General features: G+C 40.2%; 1 protein-coding gene across 1 annotated transcript in view; it reads right to left on the bottom strand.

Annotated features, from left to right (window-relative positions):
• Positions 1 to 14,376, bottom strand: part of me1 (malic enzyme 1, NADP(+)-dependent, cytosolic) — an 86,065-nt gene that overhangs the window by 48,022 nt on the left and 23,667 nt on the right. The window contains exons 2-3 of the mRNA XM_072394819.1: positions 6,514 to 6,647; positions 3,626 to 3,775 (exon numbers count right to left, since the gene is read on the bottom strand). Of these exons, the coding sequence (XP_072250920.1) occupies positions 3,626 to 3,775; positions 6,514 to 6,647 (284 nt within the window). The remainder of the gene's footprint in view (positions 1 to 3,625; positions 3,776 to 6,513; positions 6,648 to 14,376) is intronic.

Raw genomic sequence — 14,376 nt, 5'->3', positions numbered from 1 at the left:
CCCAACTACTTTTCTGCTATTCTTGGGATCATTTTTCTACCACAAAACATTATCATTTATCACTAGTGAATATTTTCAGCTGTCATTAAAGTGCACAACCCATATTATGGTGAAAACAGACACAAACTGGGATGAAGACAGACTAACTTTCTCTGCTAAAAACTCTGTCGGCTTAAGGACAAACAAACCAACAAAAGTAAGCATGTCCACTAATCTTCTTACGATGTGAATGTGCTCCTTTCTCTGGCTCTACCTTCCTGGCTTTGCCTCATTTGAAGATCAGAGGATCAGAAGTGTTTTGACACCTAATGGCGTTTGGCCTTTGGCCTCTGGTACAGAGTGTTTAGTCTACATTAGCAAGATTAGCTGGTAACATCAGGCAAGACAAGGAAAGGCCGGTGTCTCCACACAGAAAGACTTTATACCTAATCTGCAAATACGTTAGTCTGGAGACACACATACACACAGACTCGCTGAGTCAGATGTGATGTAAAGCAAGAGGCAAAGATGGTTCAGTTGCCTACAGACATCAAGTCTTTGGGAAATGAGAACATTTTTTAAAAAAGCCCAAAGTTATTTCAATTTCCTTCATTATTGTCTGTTAAATGTATTTTAATACAAAAACAAAATATGGAATTGTCCACAAGTCAAAATGTAGCAGTTTCACTATCAATGGCTGCAAATTTTGAGATGATGATGTATCTCTAGGTTGTTATTCTCTGTAGGGCAGCATCCGGGTGACATGAGAAGAATCACAACACATGAATAGTAAAATGTATAAACTGCATCATAAACATTTTGCATCAGTGTCACAAGATATATTGTTACTTCTATACCTTACATTTACAGGACTGTGGAAAATGTGCAGGATGAGTCTCACACAAGCAATTTCTTGCCTAAATATCATTGGATTAGCACTTTCTGCCATATCCTTGGCCTGTTTGTGGCCAAATAAACAATAGAACCTTGACTTTAGTAACAAATAGAAACTGCATCTGTGATGTGAAAAGCTTAAGGAAAAAATAGAACAGTAACAAATTTTGAGCCTTTATTGTGACACTGCACCATTATTATGACAACCAGCGCAGCTAGACCACTGTTTTTTTCTCTCTTTTCTCAGGCATGGTTGGCGAAGAGAAACAATCTGGCTAAAAAACATATTTGTTAAGGATAGTCAACTTTATCCTTGTTTTTTTTTTTTTTTTGCTAATTGACCCCCTGATGCACAGTTCTAGAAGCTGTGGGCCCTGGCAGCGGCACCTGGCCCACGCAGCCGGGAGACAGAGCGAATGTTTAAAATGACTCCTCCAGAGGGCTCAGTGTGAGAAGAAGGGATGCATGCAAGAAATATTTTCCACTTCGTTTTGCAGAGATGGGGAAACAGGGAGCTGTTGGGTAACAAAGTTATGTGCATGGGATAATTTGAGTTGCCAAACATCCCAAATGTACCCATGGAAAGCATTTCCAATAAAACTGTTTGGACATGATTAGGAAAAGAGTGGTTTCACAGCTAATCAAAAGTACCTAAAAAGGTTGTATAAATGAAGCCATAAACAATAAAGCAACATTGGGCCACTTTTACATAGTGGATGTATCATTGGGGAAAATAATCAGCAAACCCTCATAGCTACTTAGTAAGTTACTATCTTTTTAATGCATTGTGTACTTTCAAAATATGAGTTTTACCTTCCTAAAGGTGGCTAATGATTAAAGTTCAGCTTGTTTATAATATTTTCTTCCTATTCACTTTTAGCTATCTTGCTGGCTACAAAGAATGTCTCTCTAACATAGGTAGTTTATCAGGTTAGTAGATTGTATTCATCCTCTTCAAGGGAGAAGGTAATTATGCATGTAACAGCAGTAAGTGACCATAAGAGCTCACAAATGGCAGTTGACTAGGGTGGTCTTTCTCCTTTCGGTCTTATTAAAAGTCAAAACAAACTAAACACGTGAAACCACCTGAGGAAGGTTAAAGGCAGGGAGGAGGATCCAGCTGAAACAGAATGTGGCTCTGAGTGTGGCCCTGGGAATGACGGCACTATTATATCTATCTATTGGTAGCTGCTCTGGGAGTTTTCGCTGCCAGGCCGAGAAAGACCTGGACCCGATGAACATATTTGAGGGAAAACAGACACCAGAGGAGCTGTGTGCGTGTGAGAGAGAGAGAGACAGAAGGAGTGAATGTGTGTTTACAGTGGAGAAAGAGAGGAAACCAGTGTGTGTTTGACAGCTTGGACTGAAGCCATATCTACTCAAAGTGAAGCCTGGACTGATTTCAGATGAATTGCAACTAACTTAAAGTCCAGCAGAAAGAGCTTGTGTATCCTCCAAGTTTGGTTCAGATGTTTTAACATCAAAGTAGCCAGCTTCAACTTAACAAGCTTTAAGAGTTGTTGAACTTCTGGTTTTGTTGTAATACATCTAGTGATTTGAGACTTTGTGGCTTTCATGCTTGATGACCTACGTGGTTTTTAGATTTACAAGATTAATGGAGCCTTGGATGCCACAGTGGCCCAAGTAGTTTTTTTGCCAGAATAAGCCACCAAGCCTATTTTGCCTGCTGAACTGTATATCCTATTGGTAAATAAACCATGTGATATATGCCATTACTGTAGAATTTACATGAAAGCAACAATGTTTGGATAAGGCACTATTTAAGAAACCCTTATGAATTATGAAACCAGCCATGTAAATGTTGTAGTTTTTCTCTCTCTGCAATTCTTTAAAGAAAATATAAAAGCAAAACTCCAGTCTGGCTGGGACAGGTCAGTGAGATAATTAGATACTCTTTCTTGAGTTTGTATTATGATCACATCCATGATTTAACAAACGTCTCAAAGTCATGAAATCATCAGGGCATTTGAAAACTACATTTCAGCATTTTAAGCACTATATACAAAAGTGGATAAAGAACTTTTCAGCGTTAAAAGAAAATAACAAAGTGCTTCCACAGTAATGCAAATAACCTGTCACGAAGATAACGAGCTGGTGATGCTAATTCTTCATTTCTGCGCTGTTGAACCAGAAGAAGAGAACGCAACGAGAGGATGTGATTAAAACCGATGGAAAAAGTATGAAAAAGAGATGGAGAGGCTGTGTGCTCATATTAATCTGAGCAAAGTTGGCCTTTCTCACGGTCCTCCTCTGCTGCCATTTCTTATCTCTCCAGCAGACATTCAAATCTGATGCTTTAAGCAAGTCACATTTTCCACTGTTTTCATCAATATATCCCTTTTCCTCTGCTAGAGAATAAAAACATGCCTATTTCAGCTTCCAGGCTCTATGCTACTATGTGTCACTGGCAGCAGTCCTTAATAAGTAATTTATTCTCTCCACATGGGGAAAAGTTCCCCGAAGCAGTAGAATAATTATGCCACACAGTCAGTGGTATAGGTTTGACAATAAAACCAATAAAACAAGTAAAACAAAACCATAAAACACCTAATTACTTAGAGGCTGAGGCCTGACTGGTTTGAGACAAAGAATAAAAGATGCGTCTCTTATTTCATGTTTGGGTCAACAGTGGAAACGTAAGCTGAAATTAATTGTAATGTGAACTGGGTTTACCTTGAGAACACACAATTTAATGTTTAATAAAGAGAATAAAGTTGTGTCTGTGGCTCACCTTGGTCTTCTAAATATGAGGCCATACTGCTGGCAGGCCAGGCCCACGGTGGGGGTGTAGATGATGGGCATAAACCTCTCAACGTCTGAGGTTATCAGCCGATAAAACAGCTTCTCGTTGCGGTCCTGGAGCCCCATCAGGAACACATATCTGAGCGAGCCAGAACACAGCGCGTTAACCGTTATAGTCCTGACAATCTTGAAGATGATACCTGTTGAACTAAAGAGCAGCTTTTAAAGTCGGATGTTAGATCCTCAGTCTGAGCAGCAGGAAAATGAGAATGAATACACGAGTGTGCCCACATGGGTAAATAAAAGATGGATAAAATATCGCAAACCACGTAAAATCCCTGAAGTGGAAAATGTGAGAAAACACAAAGTTTGAAGAAAAGAATGCTGCTCTGCCTTTTAACAACGATATGCAAGAGCTTTTTTGCTCATGTTCCAAATGACTGAAAAAAATACACAGGATAAAAATCAGCACTCAGATTGCTGACACAAGCTCTTTGTTCTGAAGACTGAGTGGGACCTGAAGGTTTGCATATGACATAAATTAAGCAGTGCACGCCAGAGAGGGTTTCTAATCAGAGAAGTTTCCATAAAGCCTAAAGCACAAGATGCCTCTTGTTGAGGGGATAAAAAGCATGCACACCCTCTCTGCTATAGGTCAGGCAGCTGCACAATGCATGGTGTCGACAGTTGCTCTTAAGGAGAACTACTTTCATGTTGGTGTAACAAATTACCTTCCGTCATATGCAATACAATCACATGAAGGATTTCTGAGTGCATTATGATGCTGAGGTAGATAGCTGAAGATTAATTATGTACCAAAGACCCAAATATGCTGCGCTTTTTAGCTGTTAACTAACTAACTTTATCAGCTGGGGAGGAGCAAAAGCTACAGAAAAAACAACCCGTCCATGAATCAAAATAAAGAAATAAGATAGACTTTGTTCTTTTGTTGGGTTCAAGTGAAGTACTGCAATGTAAAGTGGCTGATTACAGCTAGGTACAGTGTTTCACTCTTCAGGGAGCAAACAAAGCAGATTCTAATGTTGGGAGAATTTGTTTCTTTGTAAGCCTCTTAAGGAACAGCATGAACCGCTACACGGGATGAGAAGCAAGGGGCATGTGTATTATCAGCTGATATCAAAGCTACAACAGTATGCTAATTCTTCCATCAGTTGACAGACAGAAAATGAGCCAAAGCTAGCTCAAAAAATGATGTTTGGGATATCAAAGATCCCATATTTAATTCACAGGTTTGTATTTTTCTTTTGGTTTACTTTTACTTTTGGTTTCTTCTCATGTTGTTCATTGCTGCACCTCTTGCCACCTTCTGTCTGAAATGCAAATATTAACACCCCCCCTTTTTCTTTAGGGCTCATTCTTTTCTGATTGGTTAACAAATTTGACCAAAATAGCACATGAAATTTGTCTATGCTGTACGACTATGCTCATTCAAAACTCAAGTTTGAATTAATCAGAATTAAAAATGTAATGCCTCAGATATACTCAAATGCCCCGAATGATTTAGAACGTCTACCAAAACAATGCCACTGGGCCACACTTTTGCACATCAATCTTGTTGTTGGTATTTTTATCAGCCTCTAACAAGGGACCAGTTAAAGCTGACTGTGACTAATAACAGGCTGTCAGACTAAATTAAATACCTGATGTCCCCATTGCTTCACTTAGGTGGCAAAAAGTGCCACTGTAAAGTAAACTGCTTCATACAAAGTCAACAAAAGGCCCTATTTTTGTTGGGAAAAACACCAGTTCCTGGATTATTTTGTGTTGTGATGATCCTTTGCTTTGCTTTTTACTTTTTTTATTTGAATGGAGGAACTGATATTCAATGTTTCCTCATTTTCAAACTGATATTTGGGCCTAATGAAAGTGCAAATGCAATGTACATGATGATGGCAGTAAGTAAAAGAGGAAAAGCCTGGACCGGATGAGTCACCACAGCAGTGAGACCTTCCTCATTAAGCTCAACAATGACCAGCTCGCTGCTTCTGACTCTGGTTCACTCATGGATAATGACCTTTCTGTTGCCTTTGACACCATTCCTTATATAATCCCCCTTTTAACCATTCATCTCACCATTTTGCCATCACCAAAATCAGCTTTCTTCTGGTGTCACTCCTACCTTTTCAATAACAAGCAATTTCTCATCACCAGCAACTCCTGCTCCCTTACAGCCGCAGTAAAACAAGACTCTCTTAAGGCACTGTGCTTAGACCCCTCCTTTTTATCATAATATGCTCTTGCTTGGTCAGAGTATCCATCGACATGGTCCTATCTTCCACTCCTACACTGATGATACACAGCTTTACCTCAGCACCAAACCATCCACTAAACTCCCATCCCACTCTCTGGTTAATTACCTATGCAACATCAAAGCTCGGATGTCTTCTAATTTACTCAAATTAAACAGTAATGAAACAGAGTTCATGGCTGTGGCCCCCAAGGCTCTGCTAAGCAAGGTTGGAAAATCCCTTCCCATCTTCTGAGGTCCACAACCTTTACACCATTCTGGACTATGGCCTCTCTTTTGAGAGCCAAATTGGCGAGTCATATAAAAAAACATTTCCACAGTTCAACTGTCTCTCTGACTCTTAGGCTAATCAACAAAGCCTCCGGTTCCAATATGTCCAAAACTCTGCCACCAGGGTTGTTATTCACTTTAACTGTCTTCCAGTCATGCTTCCTATCCAGTACAAAATTCTCTTTCTCCACTATAAATCCCTTGCTACCCATGCTCTTTGGTACATCTCTGACCTCTGTAGGACAGAGGATCCGTAGAAATTTAACATCGGTTGATGATAAAAGTATTGAGTCACTGTAGATACATCAGGAAGACTTTTCTGGCTATGCTCATCTCACCTGTCCAGGTTGTCTTTCTTCATGTCATAGTTCTTGAGCACTCGGAGCAGCTGGACATCCTGGCTGATAAAGCAGGGAGGCAGTAGGCCGTGGATCCCCAGCTGGAGACGCTCCTCCATGGAGAAAGCCATGCCCTGCAGGCAGACACACAAATCACTGTCAACTTCTGTCATCCACCACCATTATAAAACACTCCTGCTGCTGATGAACGTCTTGCTTCAGAGAACTTAAGCCACAGAAATTTCCCTGTTGCTACTGAAGGGAATTGTCCTTTGACTGCTGCCCGTGTTTTCTTAGTTAATGTAAGAAATTACATGGAATTTACATGGAAATAAGTATGTCCGGACAAGTCCATATCCCAGTTTGTTTGCTCGTATACATTCCTTAGCAATGAAGGTGGGACGAAGGACAAATTAGTGGCCAAATCAAATTTGTAGTAGACCTACAGAGTTACTGGAGCAGATTTCCTCAACATGTACAGTAGGATCAGTAAGCTATATAGCCTAGATCAAATAAAGTTAACAGGTACAGTAAGAGGAAGTAAATTTACACACTATTCTCCACTACGGCAAAGACAAAACAAGTTGGTTAAGCTCTTAAGTAAAGTACCTTCTGCAGCAATGACAACCTCATATCTGCTTGGAAAAGATCCTACAAGTGCAGAACATGTTTGGAGGTTTCCTCCATTTATTTTGGTGGAGTCATCAAGATCAATCAGGTCTTTTGGGGGACATCATTGCATCCGTGCCATTTTCACGTTTTTGCAGATTCGCTCAACTAGACTCTTATAAGGTTTATCTTTGCAGGGTTTCCAGACATTTCTCGACATCTCATGCTTGGTTTTCACTTGAGTGCACCGTCAAATCTGAAACCTTAAATAGACAAGCATGACTTTCAAAGTTTTGACATATGAATTGATTGTGGAAGCTTCCAGAGGACTGCTGATAAGTCGAGCTCAGTTACCAGTGCAACATCAAAACATCTGAATTCTTACCGTATCCACATGAGAAGTTTTTGGTCTGTTTCAAATAGACCATCAAAACACTCTATTGAGTTGTCTTTTTTCTTTGTGATTGAGATAAACAGTGTGTAGGCAGTGTCATTTTACAAGGAGCCTGAAAAAAATGAGGTAATGTGGTCTGAAATCCTTTGGTATGCACTGTGTGTTCAACACCAGGTTAGGCCTCATCTCAGGCAATCTCACAGGAAAGTACACACACTCAGTGGAGGCGTGCACACACCTGTTAAACGAGGCTTTTGGCAGGTCTGAGTGGTTGATATGACACACACTGGAATTTTGTTGATGACTCTCAGTGGAACTCGGAGATCAGACTAGTCTCACACTTAAACCTTAAAGCATTCTTTTCTTAAACTAGTGTCTGCTTCTTTACACTTGAGCAAATTTACAGCAAATGCACTCATGCTGCTCTGGTTACTAAAAGTTATTGTTTGCAGTGAAAAGGCAGGTAAATTATGTAGTTTTTTTTCATTAAAAAAAATTTATTTTCCTGCTCAGAGAGAAGTAAAAATTGTAATCAGCTGTGGTACAGTATCGCTATCTAATTTGAACTGTGAACAAGTAAATAGTTGGAAAGTATAAACAGATCCTTTCTGTTCAAACATTACAGTTACAGAGATGGCTGTCAGACAAATCCAACGATGCTTTCTCTCAGAGAAGGGCGCTCGCAGCCAGTCTGTGTTCAGAGAAGCTGCCGTTTGCTCACAATCCGGTGCGATGTCTGCTTTCACAAGCGCTCGCTCTCAAAAGCACACACAAAAAGACCCAGACTAATACACTTTGACCTTTACTTTGGCTTTTATCTTGCGCACCCTGACCTCTGAGGGGGAATTCTGAAAAACACACACACGTGCAGTGTCAAAGTTGTAACCCGAGGTTGTAAATCACCTTTGACATGGGATGTTATTCCACGGAGGAGACAATGATCTCACTCAGAACAGGTAACACACCTCAAAGCGAGATCAGGCAGTGTTGCCAGCGAGGCTGAGGCTCTTAAGCTTTGTGGATTGGAGGAAATCTTCTTCGCATGAACAAAGCAACAAAGATACTGGTTGTGACAGAGTGAGAATGACGCTCAGTGGAGATGGAGCTCCTACTAACAGAAGATGTGACGGCAGAGGAGAAATAGCAGCGAGGAGACCAGCGCTTAGAAATAAAGCTTGAAATCTTCCAGAATGCTGCTATTTGTTTTCAAAACCTAAAGAATATAATCTGAGTAAATATATTTATGATATTAAACTAATGAATGATCAATAACAGACTTATGATAATGTCACGATTTGACTTCAGCTAATACTATCAAAATTGTACTGAACACAGACTGGTTTTAGTTGTTTGGTCATACTTTTAAAGTTTATTACCTTTTATTTTCACTATAATTCAGTTGCTAAGAGAAGTCTTTGATTGATGTCGCAGTAATTATCGTGACATCAATGGAAGAAGCTTTTGGCCGCAATAATTACGCAGGGAAAATAGGATGCTGAGACAGCCCTAACAGACACATTTGTGAGTGTGGCTTTAAGCATTTGGTTGAGGTGACAAGTTTTGTTTCCACATCCATTGGCACATCAGATTAATTGATCATATAACTCCAGTTAGATCTGCTAAAAGACTCCATTCTATCTAAAGACCAGATTATCCAGCCCCACTTCATCTGCGGAACAGCACCTCTGAGGAAGAAGACTGAGAAAAGAAAGAAAGAAAAGATTTATCCCCAAAACACCCACAACAAGCTCATCCATGTTGCCAGACCAAGTCCATATTTAAACCTGGAATAGCATTCTCTGCTATTAATGTCTGCTTTGGTTCCCACACATGGATGTCTGGTCCCAGCCAGCACCATTAGGACCAGGACGGTTGTCACATTACAGACTCAAAGAAGTTAGACTTAGAGAAAAAGAAATCAGATCAATCATCAAAACAGAACACAGACACACTTTGAAGACCTTTTGAATACCTTTTTAATAAAAGGAGGGGGAGAAAGCATAGAAAGCAAAGAGTAAATTGCTTCCAAAGTGCTGATTTTAGATTTAATCTATTGATTTTTTTAACAATAAGAACAAGAGGGAAACCAAGGAAAACATGTAATTTCGCCCTTTGGCAGAACATGTGAAAGATGAAGTTTTTTTTTTTTTTTTTATTGTCTGCAGAACAAGCTAGCAGAGATTACTGTAGGCTATGTAATTACCGAAGCTGACACTGTTTAAATGTCAATTCACAGAACTAATCTTAGTCATTTAGTTGACAATATTAAATTTAGGGCTGACTGTTAAAAAAGAAAAAAAAGAAAAAGGCATCAGTCAAACACGAGGCCAGATCTGTCTGCCGTTAGATGAGGCCTGATGCAGTCTATACTTAACGAACCTCAAAAAGACAGAAGCAGCTCTGAATTACAACCTTCCTCGATTGTGAAAAAATATTTTCTGTGCTCCAGAGAGCCATCTGTTTGCGACAGACCCGTGCATTTGGAAGTGCAGCTGGCCCACCACTGCTCGGCTGTCTCCGGCAGCTGACCATGGAGGGACGCACAGAAGAAAGGAGCCTTAAAATACACGAGGCCAACTTAGCTTAATGCGAGGCTCTAAACACAGACTCTCACTGCTCTTTCATTAGCCGAGATACACTCACAGAAAAGCTGACTGCATGCTGTGTAGGTTTACAGTGAGAGGAATGGCTGCTTCTGGTTTATTAGGCATCGATTTTAAAAAGAAGCAGGGACTTTTGAAAGAAAACACACCTTATTCGTGTTGACTTGCACTTTCTTTGCGACAATCAGCTCTCTCATTGCACAGATTAACTGAGCAGATTTGCACACAAGCCACACTATAATTAGTCCCCACAATTCTATGTTTATGTTTCACTTTTCCAGCGCTTTTCCTGCTCTCAGGCTTTTCACATTAGATTTTTCACTCCCTGCTGCAGATTTTATACCTGGAAGGAGTTTTAAAAGACAAAAACGAAAACTTGGCCCATGTCTTCATTTATCACTGGCTAAATGACTTACACTGAACACACCAACATTTGTTACCTTTGATGCAGTTTTATGCTGTGTTTGGTAGAACAAAAACAAAAAAATCCAACTGGAACTTTTATGTTCACAGAACAACTGGACAGCTTTGCAAAGTTTCAATTCATAGACCAATCAATCACCATTTTTTCCCCTAACTTTCCTTCAGACTTGAATATTACCGAACATAAGAACACACTTCAGCATGCACTGTTCAAGAGCTAAAACTCCCCTAGAAACTAGTTGTTTGTACTTGCCTGCTGGTAATTTCAAATTAGTATGGTTGTTTCTTTTTAAAATCGTACAATAAGAACAAACCAAAATGAAGCTTTCTGTTGAACATACTCTCTGTCCCCAAACAGGAACAATTTAACAAAGTAACTTCGAGCAGCCTTGAATGTTGTAATTTGTAAATGACTCGATGAAATATAAAAAAAAAAAAAAAAGAAGGCAGCAAGTGTCTAAACGGCTGATTCTTCTTCCACTTGGACCCAACTCGAATACATCTCAGGCTGAGAGAAGACTTCATGGTTCAGGCAACATTGTTCGATGGAGTTAGCAAAATCTGAAGTTCATACTGTCAGTTCTTTGCTATTATGATGTTTTATCTCATTATATACAGAGAGTCAGGCTATTTGATTGATAAGAACACATTATTACAGTCGGTTGGACCTACAGTGGTTTTACACAGTTCAAAAGGGAAGTGAGCTGAAGAGGCCTCTGTTTTTGTGACAAGTGAAGTTTTTTTGCATGGATGCATGGGGGCAATGTGATTTCTTTGACAGGGGACATTTCGACTTGTGGACTGAGAAGCAAGCAATCGAACTGCCATATTTCCAGTTGGTGGACAACCCCTCTACCTCCACAAACATTCTGCGCTGCACTTTTGCCCTGTGGATGACTCACGATTTACAGTGTAGATAAGTGTAAGAATTTAAAGTTGGATAAACTCTTCACCATATATCGCAGCCCTTTAATGTGAATGAAAGCAAGCATGAAAACAATGCCATGCTTCATTAAAAATAATTACCAACACAGCTCAAAGCCTGTCAGTCTAACATATGAAACAGATACTGTCTATAGAGTCTGGCCCAAAATGGCCAATAAACATTCCAATCAAAGGAGCAGAAAGCTTGGTCGCCCAGAGGGGGAAATCCTTTGCCATAGAGTGACTTTGTGATTAAGGATAAAGCTCATGAAGTCAGGGCTGAGCAGCAGTCACGGAGAAAGAAAAGGGTAGGGGCTGGTGGTTGGGAGGGGTGGGTGAGGGAGTTTCATGACCAGGAAGATTAGCAGTGCACGCTTCAGAGAGTTTGGCTGGGAAAGCGTGGGAACTGTTGACACCGTTTTGACATCTCTTTGACTTTTTTCACATGAATATTGGCTTTGCGATACCCTTGCCCTGTGCATTTAAAGGGAACTTTCAATCTCTTTCACTCCGAGGTCCGTTTATCTTTTAGTCAAAATGTCTGTCAGACGCCAGGGGAAACTTACAAAAATGTATGAATACAGGAAAATGGGAAACCTTCGTTTTACCACGAGATAGTCTTACGCCAACCTAATGTGAAACAGTGCATTCGACGTCTGATATGTTCATGTTAGGGTTGGCAAAAATGTATAACCGGTCTTCATATAACGTACATAGCACTGACAGCTTGATAATTCTACAAAAAGTCCCAGATTGGTCACAAACGGGAGGCGAGAACTTAATTGAACATGCAACATATATCGTAAAAAGAAGAAATCAATGTTTCTCTTGGCTGTAAGTTTTGGTTTATGTTCTTCAAAACCAAATTATGGGGACAAACATACATACTGTACCACATATCCAAAGCCAAAACCTCACAAAAAACACACACACACGTGTATACACATAAACCATCCCTATGTTTGTTTGTCTGAATACAGATTTCAGGATGCTTGACGGCTGTAATGCCTGCTCTTTCCCATAGGGAGGCCTAAACTGGGCTGGGTAGGACAAACCCTGGAAAGGTTCCACATGGCTCTGACCACATCTGAAATGCCCGCACCCTGTGCCAACACATGTGACGCCCACAGCTCCATGTTCCAGAAGCCGGTGTGACCACCTAAACCTGTAATCTACCCCCTGGGCAGTGCCAACCCTTAACCTCGGGCTGCTGCCATGCCCACCCCAAAACACTCAGCAGAGAGAGGAAACAGCTAATTAGTTCACCAGATGGCCAAACAAGACAGATGAAAGTACAAACTGATAAAATGCCTTTCTGTTCTTCCCAGGGAGTTCAAAGGGGTGGTTTGCAGTAACTTTTCAGTGTGAAGATTTAGAAACTTAAACATTCTGTTCCCTCAACCTTTTAATCTTCTATAGCCACAGCCACATAGAGCTTTGTCTCACAGCAAGTTTGTATGTGGGCTGACAGTAAGGGCACTCCCTTCTTTACAGAAATTCCTTAATGCCACCGGAGTAAAGGGCCTCTTATTTCTGTAATAACATCGTTCTAAAATCTTTCTCACTCACGATGTCCCCTGACAAAATATGTCAAATTTCACTTTAGGTGTGAAAAGTATGAGGGTTGATATTTCCAACAACAGGAGGAGAAAAAAACTTCAAAGTTCTATGCTGAAATAAGTGGTCAGATTCAACCGCCATGCTGCCTGACGCTAAAGGGCCACGCAGGTCAGAGTGCTTGTTGGCTTATGAAAACAGATGTGTCCTCTGAGGGCTCTGGAGAAGCAGTTAACATATGAGAGATCAACCCCTAAAGAGTAGAACTAACCCAAAACCTTCAGAGTTTTGACCTTTGCCATGGAAATCCACATCCAAATTTGTATTTGATTTATCAAGAATATGAAGAATCTGGATACAATCTATTGTCTAGAATATATAAAAACAGTGATGATAACATCTTTGACATGCAGCTTTGTGGCATGATGTGGCCACAATTATTTCATCTTATTGCAGATTTTAGAGGACTAGCAATAAGTAAAAACCATTGCCATCCTGGGAGAAAAGGCAGATGTGGTGGATGACTACAGGTATCTGGGAGTTCACCTGGACAACAGGTTGCAACATTTTTGAGGAGGATACGTTCTTGTGAATTTGCAGTGAGGTGTTGCATATCTTCTATTAGTCTGTGATGAAGAGTGCAATGTTCTTTGCAACCTATCGACTGGCGCAGCAGCATCAGTGCCAGTGACTCAGTCAGAGGCTTCTTCAGCTCTGCTAGCACAGGAGGTCATCCCTGATGATGTCTTTAAAAACAAATACTTGTTCTTCTTTGTTTGTTTTTGTTTTGTTTTTAACAGTACATGCAGCAACAACATCATTTCCCTTTTTGGATGAACAATAATGACCTCATATGCGTCCACTTTCACCTTTCAGGTCTTAAGTAACGCACACGTCGCTGAAGCATTTTGTGGACACAAAAACTAATATGATTTTAAAAAACATTAATAAACGTGAGGACAAAGTCATTCATCCATAATCAAGGTAGAGGGTTAATTTCAAAACATATTTGGCAGGTGACTGCATGAACCATCTGTAGGTCACAAGCTAGCTTAGGCTAGCTTCAAAATATCTGGAGCTACTACAGTTGGTAAACCAAACTCTAAACCTGGCAGAAGATGCATGGGAACATCTCATCTATCATGAACACTTTGCTTTTCCTCCAGTGATAAAATTATTTCCACTATGTATTTATCTGATGCTTTCTCAGTAAATATGCTGACCTCTGTAGAGACTGCAATCATTGACTACTTTCACCCCTTAAAGCCACCCAAAGCTGACAGTATTGGATGCTGATTGGTTCGAACAAAAGTGCCGTGACGACAGTCACATAAATTGGAGCTTACTATGATG

This window comes from Leuresthes tenuis, unplaced genomic scaffold (genome assembly GCF_036924035.1).
Source record: "Leuresthes tenuis unplaced genomic scaffold, fLeuTen1.0.hap1 SCAF_10, whole genome shotgun sequence".
NCBI classification, from domain to species: domain Eukaryota; kingdom Metazoa; phylum Chordata; class Actinopteri; order Atheriniformes; family Atherinopsidae; genus Leuresthes; species Leuresthes tenuis.
The sequence above is the reverse complement of the archived record's forward strand: the minus strand, read 5'-3'. Positions and strand labels throughout refer to the sequence as shown.